The 19,794-nt window shown below is 50.0% G+C and overlaps 1 protein-coding gene across 3 annotated transcripts in view; it reads right to left on the bottom strand.

Moving 5' to 3' along the window:
- LOC116957571 (septin-2-like) overlaps positions 1–19,794 on the bottom strand; it is a 42,901-nt gene that overhangs the window by 10,084 nt on the left and 13,023 nt on the right. For all 3 annotated transcript variants that reach the window (XM_076056687.1, XM_032979811.2, XM_032979810.2), the window contains 4 exons: positions 13,416–13,517; positions 11,541–11,686; positions 8,023–8,106; positions 2,256–2,322 (listed from right to left, as the gene is read on the bottom strand). In XM_076056687.1, coding sequence (XP_075912802.1) covers positions 2,256–2,322; positions 8,023–8,106; positions 11,541–11,686; positions 13,416–13,517 — 399 coding nt within the window. The remainder of the gene's footprint in view (positions 1–2,255; positions 2,323–8,022; positions 8,107–11,540; positions 11,687–13,415; positions 13,518–19,794) is intronic.

Raw genomic sequence — 19,794 nt, 5'->3', positions numbered from 1 at the left:
TGACACACACACAGACACACTAAACTACACCACACACACACACTGACACACACAGACACTGACACACACACAGACACACTAAACTACACTACACCACACACACACTGACACACACAGACACTGACACACACAGACACTGATACACACTACACCACACACACTGACACACACAGACACTGACACACACACACTGACACACACTACACTACACCACACACACACTGATACACACAGACACTGACACACACTACACTACACCACACACACTGACACACACACTGACACACACAGACACTGACACACACTACACTACACCACACACACTGATACACACACACACTGACACACACAGACACTGACACACACTAGACTACACCACACACTGACACACACACTGACACACACAGACACTGACACACACACTGACACACACAGACACTGACACACACACACTGACACACACAGACACTGATACACACACACTGACACACACTAGACTACACCACACACTGACACACACACTGACACACACAGACACTGACACACACACTGACACACACTAGACTACACCACACACTGACACACACACTGACACACACAGACACTGATACACACACACTGACACACACAGACACTGACACACACACACTGACACACACTAGACTACACCACACACTGACACACACACTGACACACACAGACACTGATACACACACACTGACACACACAGACACTGATACACACACACTGACACACACTAGACTACACACACTGACACACACAGACACTGATACACACACAGACACACTACACCACACACACACACACTGACACACACAGCCACTGATACACACACAGACACACTACACTACACACACACTGACACACACAGACACTAACACACACACACTGACAAACACTACACTACACCACACACACACACACTGACACACACACACTGACACACTGACACACACTGACACACACGCTGACACACACACGCTGACACACACACACTGACACACACACACTGACACACACACACTGACACACTGACACACACTGACACACTCACACACACTGACACACACACACTGACACACTGACACACACTGACACACACACTGACACACACACTGACACACACACACTGACACACACACAGACACACACTGACACACACACACTGACACACACACTGACACACACACACACACACACTGACACAAACACAGACATACACTGACACACACACACACTGACACACACACACACTGACACACAGACACACACTGACACACACACTGACACACACACTGACACACTACACCACACACACTGACACACACACTGACACACACTGACACACACACTGACACACACACACACTGACACACACACTGACACACACACACACTGACACACACACTGACACACACACACTGACACACACACACTGATATAGGACTATAGGAGGTGGACTATAGGAGGTGGACTACAGGAGGTAGACTACAGGTGGACTACAGGTGGTGGACTAAAGGTGGACTACAGGTGGTGGACTATATGAGGTGGACTATAAGTAGACTATAGGTAGACTATAGGTGGTGGACTAGTGGTGGACTATAGGTAGACTATAGGTAGACTATAGGAGGTGGTGTACTATAGGTGGACTATAGGAGGAGGTGGACTACAGGTGGACTATAGGTGGACTATAGGTGGTGGACTATAGGTGGTGGACTAGTGGTGGACTAGTGGTGTACTATAGGTGTACTATAGGTAGACTATAGGTAGACTATAGGAGGTGGTGTACTATAGGTGGACTATAGGAGGAGGTGGACTACAGGTGGTGGACTAGTGGTGGACTATAGGTAGACTATAGGAGGTGGTGTACTAAAGGTGGACTATAGGAAGAGGTGGACTACAGGTGGTGGACTAGTGGTGGACTAGTGGTGTACTATAGGTAGACTATAGGAGGAGGTGGACTATAGGAGGTAGACTACAGGTGGTGGACTAGTGGTAGACTAGAGGTGTACTATAGGTGGACTATAGGTGGTGGTGGACTACAGGTGGTGGACTAGTGGTGGACTACAGGTGGCGTACTATAGGTAGACTATAGGTGGACTACAGGTGGTGGTGGACTATAGGTAGACTATAGGTGGACTATAAGTGGTGGACTATAGGTGGTGGTGTACTATAGGTGGACTATAGGTGGTGGTGGACTACAGGTGGTGGTGGACTAAAGGTGGTGGACTCACCTCGGCCTCCTTCTCCCGCAGGATTTTGTCCCTCTCCTCGTCATCCCCCACCTCCTGGCCCCCTCCCCTGGGGTTGTTCAGGGGGGGGGTGAGGGGTGGGGGGTGGGGGGAGAGGGGTGGGGGGAGGGGGGAGGGGGGTGGGGGGAGGGGAGTGGGGGGTGGGGGGAGGGGAGAGGGGGGAGGGGGGAGGGGGGAGAGGGGTGGGGAGAAGGGAGGGGGGAGAGGGTGGGGGAGAGAGGGGGGTGGGGGAGTGGAAGGTCACAGGCGAGGTCAAAGTTCATCCAGAGGTCACCAGTAGCAGCAATAGCAGAGTACCCCAGGTGAGTACCCCAGGTGAGTGACCAGGTGAGTGACCAGGTGAGTGACCAGGTGAGTGACCAGGTGAGTGACCAGGTGAGTGACCAGGTGAGTGACCAGGTGAGTACCCCAGGTGAGTGACCAGGTGAGTGACCAGGTGAGTGACCAGGTGAGTACCCCAGGTGAGTGACCAGGTGAGTACCCCAGGTGAGTGACCAGGTGAGTACCCCAGGTGAGTGACCAGGTGAGTACCCCAGGTGAGTGACCAGGTGAGTGACCCAGGTGAGTGACCAGGTGAGTGACCCAGGTGAGTGACCAGGTGAGTGACCCAGGTGAGTGACCAGGTGAGTGACCAGGTGAGTGACCAGGTGAGTGACCAGGTGAGTACCCCAGGTGAGTGACCAGGTGAGTGACCAGGTGAGTGACCAGGTGAGTACCCCAGGTGAGTGACCAGGTGAGTACCCCAGGTGAGTGACCAGGTGAGTACCCCAGGTGAGTGACCAGGTGAGTACCCCAGGTGAGTGACCCAGGTGAGTGACGAGGTGAGTGACCAGGTGAGTACCCCAGGTGAGTGACCAGGTGAGTACCCCAGGTGAGTGACCAGGTGAGTGACCAGGTGAGTGACCAGGTGAGTACCCCAGGTGAGTGACCAGGTGAGTGACCAGGTGAGTGACCAGGTGAGTACCCCAGGTGAGTACCCCAGGTGAGTGACCCAGGTGAGTGACCCAGGTGAGTGACCAGGTGAGTACCCCAGGTGAGTGACCAGGTGAGTGACCAGGTGAGTACCCAGGTGAGTGACCAGGTGAGTGACCAGGTGAGTACCCCAGGTGAGTGACCAGGTGAGTGACCTGGTGAGTGACCAGGTGAGTGACCAGGTGAGTGACCAGGTGAGTGACGAGGTGAGTGACCTGGTGAGTACCCCAGGTGAGTGACCAGGTGAGTGACCAGGTGAGTACCCCAGGTGAGTGACCTGGTGAGTGACCAGGTGAGTGACCAGGTGAGTGACCCAGGTGAGTGACCCAGGTGAGTGACCTGGTGAGTACCCCAGGTGAGTGACCAGGTGAGTGACCAGGTGAGTGACCAGGTGAGTGACCAGGTGAGTGACCTGGTGAGTGACCAGGTGAGTGACCAGGTGAGTGACCAGGTGAGTGACTAGGTGAGTGACCAGGTGAGTGACGAGGTGAGTGACCAGGTGAGTGACTAGGTGAGTGACCAGGTGAGTGACCAGGTGAGTGACCCAGGTGAGTGACCAGGTGAGTGACCAGGTGAGTGACACCAGGTGAGTGACCAGGTGAGTGACCAGGTGAGTGACCAGGTGAGTGACCAGGTGAGTACCCCAGGTGAGTGACCAGGTGAGTGACCAGGTGAGTACCCCTGGTGAGTGACCAGGTGAGTACCCCAGGTGAGTGACAAGGTGAGTTACCAGGTGAGTGACCAGGTGAGTACCCCAGGTGAGTGACCAGGTGAGTGACCAGGTGAGTGACCCAGGTGAGTGACCAGGTGAGTGACCAGGTGAGTGACAAGGTGAGTGACCCCAGGTGAGTGACAAGGTGAGTGACCAGGTGAGTGACCAGGTGAGTGACCAGGTGAGTGACCAGGTGAGTACCCCAGGTGAGTGACCAGGTGAGTGACCAGGTGAGTGACCAGGTGAGTACCCCAGGTGAGTGACCAGGTGAGTGACCAGGTGAGTGACCAGGTGAGTGACCAGGTGAGTGACGAGGTGAGTGACCAGGTGAGTGACCAGGTGAGTACCCCAGGTGAGTGACCAGGTGAGTGACCAGGTGAGTACCCCAGGTGAGTGACGAGGTGAGTGACGAGGTGAGTGACCAGGTGAGTGACCAGGTGAGTACCCCAGGTGAGTGACCAGGTGAGTGACCAGGTGAGTACCCCAGGTGAGTGACCAGGTGAGTACCCCAGGTGAGTGACCAGGTGAGTGACCAGGTGAGTGACAAGGTGAGTGACCAGGTGAGTACCCCAGGTGAGTGACCAGGTGAGTACCCCAGGTGAGTGACCAGTGAGTACCCCAGGTGAGTGACCAGGTGAGTGACCAGGTGAGTGACCAGGTGAGTGACCAGGTGAGTGACCAGGTGAGTACCCAAGGTGAGTGACCAGGTGAGTGACCAGGTGAGTGACCAGATGAGTGACCTGGTGAGTGACCCAGGTGAGTGACCAGGTGAGTGCCCCAGGTGAGTGACCAGGTGAGTACCCCAGGTGAGTGACCAGGTGAGTACCCCAGGTGAGTGACCTGGTGAGTGACCAGGTGAGTGACCAGGTGAGTACCCCAGGTGAGTGACCAGGTGAGTGACCAGGTGAGTGACCAGGTGAGTGAGCAGGTGAGTGACCAGGTGAGTGACCAGGTGAGTGACCAGGTGAGTGACCTGGTGAGTGACCAGGTGAGTGACCAGGTGAGTGACCAGGTGAGTACCCCAGGTGAGTGACCAGGTGAGTGACCCAGGTGAGTGACCAGGTGAGTACCCCAGGTGAGTACCCCAGGTGAGTGACCAGGTGAGTACCCCAGGTGAGTGACCAGGTGAGTACCCCAGGTGAGTGACCAGGTGAGTGACCAGGTGAGTACCCCAGGTGAGTGACCAGGTGAGTGACCAGGTGAGTGACCAGGTGAGTACCCCAGGTGAGTGACCAGGTGAGTGACCAGGTGAGTGACCAGGTGAGACCCCAGGTGAGTGACCAGGTGAGTGACCAGGTGAGTGACCAGGTGAGTGACCAGGTGAGTACCCCAGGTGAGTACCCCAGGTGAGTGACCAGGTGAGTACCCCAGGTGAGTGACCAGGTGAGTGACAAGGTGAGTGACCAGGTGAGTGACCAGGTGAGTGACCAGGTGAGTACCCCAGGTGAGTACCCCAGGTGAGTGACCAGGTGAGTGACGAGGTGAGTGACCAGGTGAGTGACCAGGTGAGTACCCCAGGTGAGTGACCAGGTGAGTGACCAGGTGAGTGACCAGGTGAGTGACCAGGTGAGTACCCCAGGTGAGTGACCAGGTGAGTACCCCAGGTGAGTGACCAGGTGAGTGACCAGGTGAGTGACCAGGTGAGTACCCCAGGTGAGTGACCAGGTGAGTACCCCAGGTGAGTGACCAGGTGAGTGACCAGGTGAGTGACCAGGTGAGTGACCCAGGTGAGTGACCAGGTGAGTGACCAGGTGAGTGACCAGGTGAGTACCCCAGGTGAGTACCCCAGGTGAGTGACCAGGTGAGTGACCAGGTGAGTGACCAGGTGAGTACCCCAGGTGAGTGACCAGGTGAGTACCCCAGGTGAGTGACCAGGTGAGTGACCAGGTGAGTGACCAGGTGAGTGACCAGGTGAGTGACCTGGTGAGTGACCAGGTGAGTACCCCAGGTGAGTGACCAGGTGAGTGACCAGGTGAGTGACCAGGTGAGTGACCTGGTGAGTACCCAGGTGAGTGACCAGGTGAGTGACCCAGGTGAGTACCCCAGGTGAGTGACCAGGTGAGTGACCAGGTGAGTACCCCAGGTGAGTGACCAGGTGAGTGACCAGGTGAGTGACCAGGTGAGTGACCAGGTGAGTGACCAGGTGAGTACCCCAGGTGAGTGACCAGGTGAGTGACCAGGTGAGTGACCAGGTGAGTGACCAGGTGAGGACCCCAGGTGAGTGACCAGGTGAGTACCCCAGGTGAGTGACCAGGTGAGTGACCAGGTGAGTACCCCAGGTGAGTGACCAGGTGAGTGACCCAGGTGAGTGACCAGGTGAGTGACCAGGTGAGTGATCAGGTGAGTACCCCAGGTGAGTGACCAGGTGAGTGACCAGGTGAGTGACCAGGTGAGTACCCCAGGTGAGTGACCAGGTGAGTACCCCAGGTGAGTGACCAGGTGAGTGACCAGGTGAGTGCCCCAGGTGAGTGACCAGGTGAGTACCCCAGGTGAGTGACCAGGTGAGTGACCAGGTGAGTGACCAGGTGAGTGACCTGGTGAGTGACCAGGTGAGTGACCAGGTGAGTGACCAGGTGAGTGACCAGGTGAGTGACCAGGTGAGTACCCCAGGTGAGTGACCAGGTGAGTGACCAGGTGAGTGACCAGGTGAGTGACCTGGTGAGTGACCAGGTGAGTGACCAGGTGAGTGAGCAGGTGAGTGACCAGGTGAGTGACCAGTGAGTACCCCAGGTGAGTGACCAGGTGAGTGACCAGGTGAGTGACCCAGGTGAGTACCCCAGGTGAGTGACCAGGTGAGTACCCCAGGTGAGTACCCCAGGTGAGTGACCAGGTGAGTGACCAGGTGAGTGACCAGGTGAGTACCCCAGGTGAGTGACCAGGTGAGTGACCAGGTGAGTACCCCAGGTGAGTGACCAGGTGAGTGACCAGGTGAGTGACCCAGGTGAGTGACTAGGTGAGTGACCAGGTGAGTACCCCAGGTGAGTGACCAGGTGAGTGACCAGGTGAGTGACCAGGTGAGTGACCCCAGGTGAGTACCCCAGGTGAGTGACCAGGTGAGTGACCAGGTGAGTGACCAGGTGAGTGACCAGTGAGTACCCCAGGTGAGTGACCAGGTGAGTGACCAGGTGAGTACCCCAGGTGAGTGACCAGGTGAGTACCCCAGGTGAGTGACCAGGTGAGTGACCAGGTGAGTGACCAGGTGAGTGACCAGGTGAGTACCCCAGGTGAGTGACCAGGTGAGTGACCAGGTGAGTGACCAGGTGAGTACCCCAGGTGAGTGACCAGGTGAGTGACCAGGTGAGTACCCCAGGTGAGTACCCCAGGTGAGTACCCCAGGTGAGTGACCCAGGTGAGTGACCCAGGTGAGTACCCCAGGTGAGTGACCAGGTGAGTACCCCAGGTGAGTACCCCAGGTGAGTGACCAGGTGAGTGACCAGTGAGTACCCCAGGTGAGTACCCCAGGTGAGTACCCCAGGTGAGTACCCCAGGTGAGTGACCAGGTGAGTACCCCAGGTGAGTGACCAGGTGAGTGACCAGGTGAGTGACCAGTGAGTACCCCAGGTGAGTGACCAGGTGAGTGACCAGGTGAGTACCCCAGGTGAGTGACCAGGTGAGTACCCCAGGTGAGTGACCAGGTGAGTGACCAGGTGAGTGACCAGGTGAGTGACCAGGTGAGTACCCCAGGTGAGTGACCAGGTGAGTACCCCAGGTGAGTACCCCAGGTGAGTGACTAGGTGAGTACCCCAGGTGAGTACCCCAGGTGAGTACCCCAGGTGAGTACCCCAGGTGAGTGACCAGGTGAGTGACCAGTGAGTACCCCAGGTGAGTACCCCAGGTGAGTGACTAGGTGAGTACCCCAGGTGAGTGACCAGGTGAGTGACCAGGGGAGAACCCCAGGTGAGTACCCCAGGTGAGTGACCAGTGAGTACCCCAGGTGAGTGACTAGGTGAGTACCCCAGGTGAGTACCCCAGGTGAGTACCCCAGGTGAGTGACAAGGTGAGTGACCAGGTGAGTACCCCAGGTGAGTACCCCAGGTGAGTACCCCAGGTGAGTACCCCAGGTACCTGCTGGCATGTTTCAGGCGAGTGGAGCGGAAGTTTTCATAGTGCAGGTCCTGAGTGACCTCCTGCAGGTCTTGCATGTGAGTTCTGCACACAGACAAAGGTCCCCCAGGTAGCCTCTTCGGGGTTTATAGGATCGCGGGTTTATAGGATCGCGTTTGTGTATAGGATCTTGTTTATAGGATCGTGTGTGTATAGGATCTTGGGTGTATATAGGATCTTGTGTGTATAGGATATTGTGTATATAGGATCTTGTGTGCATATAGGATCTTGTGTATATAGGATATTGCGTGTATATAGGATCTTGTGTGTATATAAGATCTTGTGTGTGTATAGGATCTTGTGTGTGTATAGGATCTTGTGTGTATAGGATTGTGAATATAGGATCTTGTGTGTATATAGGATTGTGTATATAGGATCTTGTGTGTATAGAATTGTGTATATAGGATCTTGTGTGTATATAGGATTGTGTATATAGGATTTTGTGTGTATATATAGGATCTTGGGTGTATATAGGATCTTGGGTGTATATAGGATCTTGTGTGTATATAGGATATTGTGTATATAGGATCTTGTGTGTATATAGGATCTTGTGTATATAGGATCTTGTGTGTATATAGGATCTTGTGTGTATATAGGATCTGTGTGTACAGGATTGTGTATATAGGATCTTGTGTGTATATGATTGTGTATATAGGATCTTGTGTGTATATAGGATTGTGTATATAGGATTTTGTGTGTATATATAGGATCTTGTGTATATATAGGATATTGTGTATATAGGATCTTGTGTGTATATAGGATCTTGTGTGTATATAGAATATTGTGTGTATATAGGATCTTGTGTGTACATAGGATTGTGTGCATATAGGATCTTGTGTATATAGGATCTTGTGTGTATATAGGATCTTGTGTGTATAGGATCTTGTGTGTATATAGGATCTGTGTGTACAGGATTGTGTATATAGGATCTTGTGTGTATAGGATTGTGTATATAGGATCTTGTGTGTATATAGGATTGTGTATATAGGATTTTGTGTGTATATATAGGATCTTGTGTGTATATAGGATCTTGTGTGTATATAGGATCCTGTGTGTATATAGGATTGTGTATATAGGATTGTATGTATATAGGATCTTGTGTGTATATAGGATCTTGTGTGTATATAGGATCTTGTGTGTATATAGGATATTGTGTATATAGGATATTGTGTATATAGGATCTTGTGTGTATATAGGATTGTGTGTATATAGGATTGTGTATATAGGATTGTATATAGGATATTGTTACATCAGCATGGTGCGGAGCTTCAGGAAGTCGTTGTGCTCTGGGTGTGTGTATAGGATTGTGTATATATAGGATTGTGCGTATATAGGATTGTGTGTATATAGGATCTTGTGTGTATATAGGATCGTGTGTATAGGATTGTGTGTATATAGGATCTTGTGTGTATATAGGATATTGTGTGTATATAGGATCTTGTGTGTATATAGGATCGTATGTATATAGGATCTTGTGTGTATATAGGATTGTGTATATAGGATTGTGTATATAGGATTGTATATAGGATCGTGTGTTACATCAGCATGGTGCGGAGCTTCAGGAAGTCGTTGTGCTCTGTGTGTGTGTATAGGATTGTGTATATAGGATTGTATATAGGATTGTGTATATAGGATTGTGTATATAGGATTGTGTATATAGGATTGTGTATATAGGATTGTATATAGGATATTGTGTTACATCAGCATGGTGCGGAGCTTCAGGAAGTCGTTGTGCTCTGTGTGTGTATATAGGATTGTGTATATAGGATTGTATATAGGATTGTATATAGGATCGTGTATAGGATAGTGTTACATCAGCATGGTGCGGAGCTTCAGGAAGTCGTTGTGCTCTGGGTGTGTGTATATAGGATTGTGTATATAGGATTGTGTATATAGGATTGTGTATATAGGATTGTGTATATAGGATTGTATATAGGATATTGTTACATCAGCATGGTGCGGAGCTTCAGGAAGTCGTTGTGCTCTGGGTGTGTGTATATAGGATTGTGTGTATATAGGATTGTGTGTGTATAGGATTGTGTATATAGGATTGTGTGTATATAGGATTGTGTGTATATAGGATTGTGTATATAGGATCGTGTGTTACATCAGCATGGTGCGGAGCTTCAGGAAGTCGTTGTGCTCTGGGTGTGTGTATATAGGATTGTGTGTATAGGATTGTATATAGGATATTGTGTATATATGATTGTATATAGGATCGTGTGTTACATCAGCATGGTGCGGAGCTTCAGGAAGTCGTTGTGCTCTGGGTGTGTGTATATAGGATTGTGTGTATATAGGATTGTGTGTATATAGGATTGTGTGTATATAGGATTGTGTGTATATAGGATTGTGTGTATATAGGATTGTGTGTATATAGGATTGTATATAGGATCGTGTGTTACATCAGCATGGTGCGGAGCTTCAGGAAGTCGTTGTGCTCTGGGTGTGTGTATATAGGATTGTGTATATAGGACTGTGTATATAGGATTGTATATAGGATATTGTGTTACATCAGCATGGTGCGGAGCTTCAGGAAGTCGTTGTGCTCTGGGTGTGTGTATAGGATTGTGTATATAGGATTGTGTATATAGGATTGTGTATAGGATATTGTGTTACATCAGCATGGTGCGGAGCTTCAGGAAGTCGTTGTGCTCTGTGTGTGTATAGGATTGTGTATATAGGATTGTGTATATAGGATATTGTGTTACATCAGCATGGTGCGGAGCTTCAGGAAGTCGTTGTGCTCTGGGTGTGTGTATATAGGATTGTGTATATAGGATTGTGTATATAGGATCGTGTGTTACATCAGCATGGTGCGGAGCTTCAGGAAGTCGTTGTGCTCTGGGTGTGTGTATATAGGATTGTGTGTATATAGGATTGTGTATATAGGATTGTGTATATAGGATATTGTGTTACATCAGCATGGTGCGGAGCTTCAGGAAGTCGTTGTGCTCTGGGTGTGTGTATATAGGATTGTGTATATAGGATTGTGTGTGTATAGGATTGTGTATATAGGATTGTGTATATAGGATCGTGTGTTACATCAGCATGGTGCGGAGCTTCAGGAAGTCGTTGTGCTCTGGGTGTGTGTATAGGATTGTGTATATAAGATTGTGTATATATAGGATTGTATATAGGATCGTGTGTTACATCAGCATGGTGCGGAGCTTCAGGAAGTCGTTGTGCTCTGTGTGTGTGTATATAGGATTGTGTATATAGGATTGTGTGTATATAGGATTGTGTATATAGGATTGTATATAGGATCGTGTGTTACATCAGCATGGTGCGGAGCTTCAGGAAGTCGTTGTGCTCTGGGTGTGTGTATATAGGATTGTGTATATAGGATTGTGTATATAGGATTGTGTATAGGATTGTGTGTTACATCAGCATGGTGCGGAGCTTCAGGAAGTCGTTGTGCTCTGGGTGTGTGTGTATAGGATTGTGTATATAGGATTGTATATAGGATATTGTGTTACATCAGCATAGTGCGGAGCTTCAGGAAGTCGTTGTGCTCTGGGTGTTCCACTTCCACGACCCCCCAGGGGTAGAGACGGCCTCGAACTCGCCGGCCCCGAACCTCGATCAGCTGATTAGAGCCCACGACTGAGAAGGGCACGCTGGCCTGGACAGCCACAACCACAACCACCACCACCACCATCACCACAACAACCACCACAACCACTGGTAACACAACCACCACAACCACCACCACAACCACCACAACCACCACCACCACAACCACCACCACCACAACCACCACAACCACAACCACCACAACCACCACCACCACAACCACCACAACCACCACCACCACAACCACCACAACCATCCCCACCACCACCACAACCACCACCATCACCACAACAACAACCACAACCACTGGTAACACAACCACCACTGGTAACACAACCACCACAAACACCACAACAACCACAACCACTGGTAACACAACCACCACAACAACCACCACTGGTAACACAACCACCACAAACACCACGACCACCACAACCACTGGTAACACAACCACCACAACAACCACCACAAACACTGGTAACACAACCACCACCACCACAACCACCACCACTGATAACACAACCACCACAACCACTGGTAACACAACCACCACAACCACCACCACAGCCACTGGTAACACAACCACCACAAACACCACCACAACCACCACAGCCACTGGTAACACAACCATCACCACAACTATCACCACAACAACCACCACAACCACAGCCACTGGTAACACAACCACCACAACCACTGGTAACACAACCACTGGTAACACAACCACCACAACCACCACCACAAACACCAAACATCACCACAACCACCACAGCCACTGGTAACACAACCACCACAACCAACACAACCACCACCACAGCCACTGGTAACACAACCACCACAACCACTGGTAACACAACCACCACAACCACTGGTAACACAACCACCACAACCACCACCACAAACACCACAAACATCACCACAACCACCACAGCCACTGGTAACACAACCACCACAACCAACACAACCACCACCACAGCCACTGGTAACACAACCACCACAACCACTGGTAACACAACCACCACAACCACTGGTAACACAACCACCACAACCACCACCACAGCCACTGGTAACACAACCACCACAACCACCACCACAACCACTACAACCACTGGTAACACAACCACCACAACCATCACCACAAACAACACAGCCACCACCACAACCACCACCACAACCACCACCACAACCACCACAACCACCACAGCCACCACAGCCACTGGTAACACAACCACCACAACTACCACAACCACCACTGCCACTGGTAACACAGCCACCACAACCACCACAACCACCACAACCACCACAGCCACTGGTAACACAACCACCACCACCACAACCACCACAGCCACCACAACCAACCCAACCACAAACACCACCACAACCACCACAACCACCACAGCCACTGGTAACACAACCACCACAACCACCACAGCCACTGGTAACACAACCACAACCACCACAACCACCACTACTATACCACAGCAACAACCACAATAACGACAATCATTAATTATGATGCTTCTGATGATGATGCTTTAGCTGATGCTACTGTTGTTGATGATTATGATGTTACTGCTGATGTTGCTGATGATGATGATACTGTTAACGATGCTGCTGCTGATGCTGCTGATGATACTGATGATGCTGATGATGATACTGATGATGCTGATGATGATACTGCTGATGATAATACTGTTAACGCTGCTGCTGCTGCTGATGATACTGATGATGCTGCTGATGATGATACTGCTGATGATGCTGCTGATGATGCTGCAAACCTTCAGGATCCTCGTCTGCTCTTTGAAATCTTCATCCTCATCGGATTCAGCATCAGGCAGCTGATAAATCCTGATGCCATTCTCCTCCAGCTCCTCCAGCACCTGGGGGTGAGTGGGGGGGTGAGTGGGGGGGTGAGTGGGTGGGTGAGTGGGTGAGTGGGTGGGTGAGTGAGTGGGTGGGTGGGTGAGTGAGTGGGTGAGTGAGTGGGTGGGTGAGTGAGTGAGTGGGAAAGTGAGTGGGAGCGTGAGTGGGTGAGTGAGTGAGTGGGTGGGTGGGTGAGTGAGTGACTGGGTGAGTGAGTGAGTGGGTGAGTGAGTGGGTGAGTGGGTGGGTGAGTGGGTGAGTGAGTTGGTGAGTGAGTGGGTGGGTGAGTGAGTGGGTGTGAGGGTGAGTGAGTGAGTGGGTGAGTGGGTGGGTGAGTGTGTGGGTGGATGAGTGGGTGGGTTGATGAGTGGGTGGGTGGGTGGATGAGTGGGTGAGTGGGGGGGGTGAGTGGGGGGTGGGTGGATGAGTAGGTGGGTGGGTGAGTGAGTGGGTGAATGGTTGGGTGAGAGGGTGGGTGAGTGGGTGAGAGAGTGGGGGGTGGGTGAGTGGGTGGGTGGGTGAGTGAGTAGGTGAGTGTGTAGGTGAGTAGGTGAGTGTGTAGGTGAGTAGGTGAGTGTGTAGTTGAGTGTGTAGGTGAGTAGGTGAGTGTGTAGGTGAGTGTGTAGGTGAGTGTGTAGGTGAGTGTGTAGGTGAGTGAGTAAGTGAGTGTGTAGGTGAGTAGGTGAGTGTATAGGTGAGTGTGTAGGTGAGTAGGTGAGTGTGTAGGTGAGTAGGTGAGTGTGTAATTGAGTAGGTGAGTGAGCAGGTGAGTGTGTAGGTGAGTAGGTGAGTGTGTAGGTGAGTAGGTGAGTGTGTAGGTGAGTAGGTGAGTGTGTAGGTGAGTGTGTAGGTGAGTGTGTAGGTGAGTAGGTGAGTGAGTAGGTGAGTGTGTAGGTGAGTGTATAGGTGAGTGTGTAGGTGAGTAGGTGAGTGTATAGGTGAGTAGGTAGGTGAGTAGGTGAGTGTGTAGGTGAGTAGGTGAGTGTTTAGGTGAGTATGTGAGTGAGTAGGTGAGTGTATAGGTGAGTGAGTAGGTGAGTGTATAGGTGAGTGAGTAGGTGAGTGTATAGGTGAGTGTATAGGTGAGTGTATAGGTGAGTGTATAGGTGAGTGTATAGGTGAGTGTATAGGTGAGTGTATAGATGAGTAGGTGAGTGTTTAGGTGAGGTGAGTGAGTAGGTGAGTGTTTAGGTGAGTAGGTGAGTGTATAGGTGAGTAGGTGAGTGAGTAGGTGAGTAGGTGAGTAGGTGAGTGTATAGGTGAGTAGGTGAGTGTGTAGGTGAGTAGGTGAGTGTATAGGTGAGTGTATAGGTGAGTGTATAGGTGAGTGTATAGGTGAGTGTGTAGGTGAGTGTATAGGTGAGTAGGTGAGTGAGTAGGTGAGTGAGTAGGTGAGTAGGTGAGTGTATAGGTGAGTAGGTGAGTGTGTAGGTGAGTAGGTGAGTGTATAGGTGAGTGTATAGGTGAGTGTATAGGTGAGTGTGTAGGTGAGTAGGTGAGTGAGTAGGTGAGTGAGTAGGTGAGTGTATAGGTGAGTAGGTGAGTGTGTAGGTGAGTAGGTGAGTGTTTAGGTGAATAGGTGAGTGAGTAGGTGAGTGAGTAGGTGAGTGTATAGGTGAGTGTGTAGGTGAGTAGGTGAGTGTATAGGTGAGTGTATAGGTGAGTGTGTAGGTGAGTGTGTAGGTGAGTGTGTAGGTGAGTGTATAGGTGAGTGTGTAGATGAGTAGGTGAGTGAGTAGGTAAGTGAGTAGGTGAGTGTATAGGTGAGTAGGTGAGTGTGTAGGTGAGTAGGTGAGTGTTTAGGTGAGTAGGTGAGTGAGTAGGTGAGTGAGTAGGTGAGTGTATAGGTGAGTGTGTAGGTGAGTAGGTGAGTGTATAGGTGAGTGTATAGGTGAGTAGATGAGTGTGTAGGTGAGTGAGTAGGTGAGTGTGTAGGTGAGTAGGTGAGTGAGTAGGTGAGTGAGTAGGTGAGTGTATAGGTGAGTGTATAGGTGAGTAGGTGAGTGTGTAGGTGAGTGTTTAGGTGAGTAGGTGAGTGAGTAGGTGAGTGTATAGGTGAGTGAGTAGGTGAGTAGGTGAGTGTATAGGTGAGTGTTTAGGTGAGTAGGTGAGTGTATAGGTGAGTGTATAGGTGAGTGTTTAGGTGAGTAGGTGAGTGTATAGGTGAGTGTTTAGGTGAGTGAGTAGGTGAGTAGGTGAGTGTATAGGTGAGTGTGTAGGTGAGTAGGTGAGTGTTTAGGTGAGTGTATAGGTGAGTGTATAGGTGAGTAGGTGAGTGAGTAGGTGAATGTGTAGGTGAGTGAGTAGGTGAATGTGTAGGTGAGTAGGTGAGTGAGTAGGTGAGTGAGTAGGTGAGTGTATAGGTGAGTGTATAGGTGAGTAGGTGAGTGTGTAGGTGAGTGTTTAGGTGAGTGAGTAGGTGAGTGTATAGGTGAGTGAGTAGGTGAGTGTATAGGTGAGTGTATAGGTGAGTGTTTAGGTGAGTAGGTGAGTGTTTAGGTGAGGTGAGTGAGTAGGTGAGTGTTTAGGTGAGTAGGTGAGTGTATAGGTGAGTAGGTGAGTGAGTAGGTGAGTAGGTGAGTAGGTGAGTGTATAGGTGAGTAGGTGAGTGTGTAGGTGAGTAGGTGAGTGTATAGGTGAGTGTATAGGTGAGTGTGTAGGTGAGTGTATAGGTGAGTAGGTGAGTGAGTAGGTGAGTGAGTAGGTGAGTGTATAGGTGAGTAGGTGAGTGTGTAGGTGAGTAGGTGAGTGTATAGGTGAGTGTATAGGTGAGTGTATAGGTGAGTGTATAGGTGAGTGTGTAGGTGAGTAGGTGAGTGAGTAGGTGAGTGAGTAGGTGAGTGTATAGGTGAGTAGGTGAGTGTGTAGGTGAGTAGGTGAGTGTTTAGGTGAGTAGGTGAGTGAGTAGGTGAGTGAGTAGGTGAGTGTATAGGTGAGTGTGTAGGTGAGTAGGTGAGTGTATAGGTGAGTGTATAGGTGAGTGTGTAGGTGAGTGTGTAGGTGAGTGTGTAGGTGAGTGTATAGGTGAGTGTGTAGATGAGTAGGTGAGTGAGTAGGTGAGTGAGTAGGTGAGTGTATAGGTGAGTAGGTGAGTGTGTAGGTGAGTAGGTGAGTGTTTAGGTGAGTAGGTGAGTGAGTAGGTGAGTGAGTAGGTGAGTGTATAGGTGAGTTGGTAGGTGAGTAGGTGAGTGTATAGGTGAGTGTATAGGTGAGTAGGTGAGTGTGTAGGTGAGTGAGTAGGTGAGTGTGTAGGTGAGTAGGTGAGTGAGTAGGTGAGTGAGTAGGTGAGTGTATAGGTGAGTGTATAGGTGAGTAGGTGAGTGTGTAGGTGAGTAGGTGAGTGTGTAGGTGAGTGTGTAGGTGAGTGTGTAGGTGAGTAGGTGAGTGAGTAGGTGAGTGTGTAGGTGAGTGTATAGGTGAGTGTGTAGGTGAGTAGGTGAGTGTATAGGTGAGTAGGTAGGTGAGTAGGTGAGTGTGTAGGTGAGTAGGTGAGTGTTTAGGTGAGTATGTGAGTGAGTAGGTGAGTGTATAGGTGAGTGAGTAGGTGAGTGTATAGGTGAGTGAGTAGGTGAGTGTATAGGTGAGTGTATAGGTGAGTGTATAGGTGAGTGTATAGGTGAGTGTATAGGTGAGTGTATAGATGAGTAGGTGAGGTGTTTAGGTGAGGTGAGTGAGTAGGTGAGTGTTTAGGTGAGTAGGTGAGTGTATAGGTGAGTAGGTGAGTAGGTGAGTGAGTAGGTGAGTAGGTGAGTAGGTGAGTGTATAGGTGAGTAGGTGAGTGTGTAGGTGAGTAGGTGAGTGTATAGGTGAGTGTATAGGTGAGTGTATAGGTGAGTGTATAGGTGAGTGTGTAGGTGAGTGTATAGGTGAGTAGGTGAGTGAGTAGGTGAGTGAGTAGGTGAGTAGGTGAGTGTATAGGTGAGTAGGTGAGTGTGTAGGTGAGTAGGTGAGTGTATAGGTGAGTGTATAGGTGAGTGTATAGGTGAGTGTATAGGTGAGTGTGTAGGTGAGTAGGTGAGTGAGTAGGTGAGTGAGTAGGTGAGTGTATAGGTGAGTAGGTGAGTGTGTAGGTGAGTAGGTGAGTGTTTAGGTGAATAGGTGAGTGAGTAGGTGAGTGAGTAGGTGAGTGTATAGGTGAGTGTGTAGGTGAGTAGGTGAGTGTATAGGTGAGTGTATAGGTGAGTGTGTAGGTGAGTGTGTAGGTGAGTGTGTAGGTGAGTGTATAGGTGAGTGTGTAGATGAGTAGGTGAGTGAGTAGGTAAGTGAGTAGGTGAGTGTATAGGTGAGTAGGTGAGTGTGTAGGTGAGTAGGTGAGTGTTTAGGTGAGTAGGTGAGTGAGTAGGTGAGTGAGTAGGTGAGTGTATAGGTGAGTGTGTAGGTGAGTAGGTGAGTGTATAGGTGAGTGTATAGGTGAGTAGATGAGTGTGTAGGTGAGTGAGTAGGTGAGTGTGTAGGTGAGTAGGTGAGTGAGTAGGTGAGTGAGTAGGTGAGTGTATAGGTGAGTGTATAGGTGAGTAGGTGAGTGTGTAGGTGAGTGTTTAGGTGAGTAGGTGAGTGAGTAGGTGAGTGTATAGGTGAGTGAGTAGGTGAGTAGGTGAGTGTATAGGTGAGTGTTTAGGTGAGTAGGTGAGTGTATAGGTGAGTGTATAGGTGAGTGTTTAGGTGAGTAGGTGAGTGTATAGGTGAGTGTTTAGGTGAGTGAGTAGGTGAGTAGGTGAGTGTATAGGTGAGTGTGTAGGTGAGTAGGTGAGTGTTTAGGTGAGTGTATAGGTGAGTGTATAGGTGAGTAGGTGAGTGAGTAGGTGAATGTGTAGGTGAGTGAGTAGGTGAATGTGTAGGTGAGTAGGTGAGTGAGTAGGTGAGTGAGTAGGTGAGTGTATAGGTGAGTGTATAGGTGAGTAGGTGAGTGTGTAGGTGAGTGTTTAGGTGAGTGAGTAGGTGAGTGTATAGGTGAGTGAGTAGGTGAGTGTATAGGTGAGTGTATAGGTGAGTGTTTAGGTGAGTAGGTGAGTGTTTAGGTGAGGTGAGTGAGTAGGTGAGTGTTTAGGTGAGTAGGTGAGTGTATAGGTGAGTAGGTGAGTGAGTAGGTGAGTAGGTGAGTAGGTGAGTGTATAGGTGAGTAGGTGAGTGTGTAGGTGAGTAGGTGAGTGTATAGGTGAGTGTATAGGTGAGTGTGTAGGTGAGTGTATAGGTGAGTAGGTGAGTGAGTAGGTGAGTGAGTAGGTGAGTGTATAGGTGAGTAGGTGAGTGTGTAGGTGAGTAGGTGAGTGTATAGGTGAGTGTATAGGTGAGTGTATAGGTGAGTGTATAGGTGAGTGTGTAGGTGAGTAGGTGAGTGAGTAGGTGAGTGAGTAGGTGAGTGTATAGGTGAGTAGGTGAGTGTGTAGGTGAGTAGGTGAGTGTTTAGGTGAGTAGGTGAGTGAGTAGGTGAGTGAGTAGGTGAGTGTATAGGTGAGTGTGTAGGTGAGTAGGTGAGTGTATAGGTGAGTGGTGATAGGTGAGTGTGTAGGTGAGTGTGTAGGTGAGTGTGTAGGTGAGTGTATAGGTGAGTGTGTAGATGAGTAGGTGAGTGAGTAGGTGAGTGAGTAGGTGAGTGTATAGGTGAGTAGGTGAGTGTGTAGGTGAGTAGGTGAGTGTTTAGGTGAGTAGGTGAGTGAGTAGGTGAGTGAGTAGGTGAGTGTATAGGTGAGTTTGTAGGTGAGTAGGTGAGTGTATAGGTGAGTGTATAGGTGAGTAGGTGAGTGTGTAGGTGAGTGAGTAGGTGAGTGTGTAGGTGAGTAGGTGAGTGAGTAGGTGAGTGAGTAGGTGAGTGTATAGGTGAGTGTATAGGTTGAGTAGGTGAGTGTATAGGTGAGTGTTTAGGTGAGTAGGTGAGTGAGTAGGTGAGTGTGAGGTGAGTGTGTAGGTGAGTGTAGGTGAGTGTTGTGTAGGTGAGTGTGTAGGTGAGTAGGTGAGTGTGTAGGTGAGTGTATAGGTGAGTGTTGGTAGGTGAGTTAGGTGAGTGTGTTAGGTGAGTGAGTAGGTGAGTAGGTGAGTGTTTAGGTGAGTGTATAGGTGAGTGTATAGGTGAGTAGGTGAGTGAGTAGGTGAGTGTGTAGGTGAGTGTAGGTGAGTGTGTAGGTGAGTAGGTGAGTGATAGGTGAGTGGAGTAGGTGAGTGTATAGGTGAGTGTATAGGTGAGTAGGTGAGTGTGTAGGTGAGTGTGTAGGTGAGTAGGTGAGTGTGTGTATGTAGGTGAGTAGGTGAGTGACTAGGTGAGTGTTTAGGTGAGTAGGGTGAGTGTGTAGGGTGAGT

Source organism: Petromyzon marinus, chromosome 77 (genome assembly GCF_048934315.1).
Source record: "Petromyzon marinus isolate PM22_M1 ecotype Great Lakes invasive population chromosome 77, UKy_Petmar_22M1.pri1.0, whole genome shotgun sequence".
Lineage (NCBI taxonomy): Eukaryota > Metazoa > Chordata > Hyperoartia > Petromyzontiformes > Petromyzontidae > Petromyzon > Petromyzon marinus.
The sequence above is the reverse complement of the archived record's forward strand: the minus strand, read 5'-3'. Positions and strand labels throughout refer to the sequence as shown.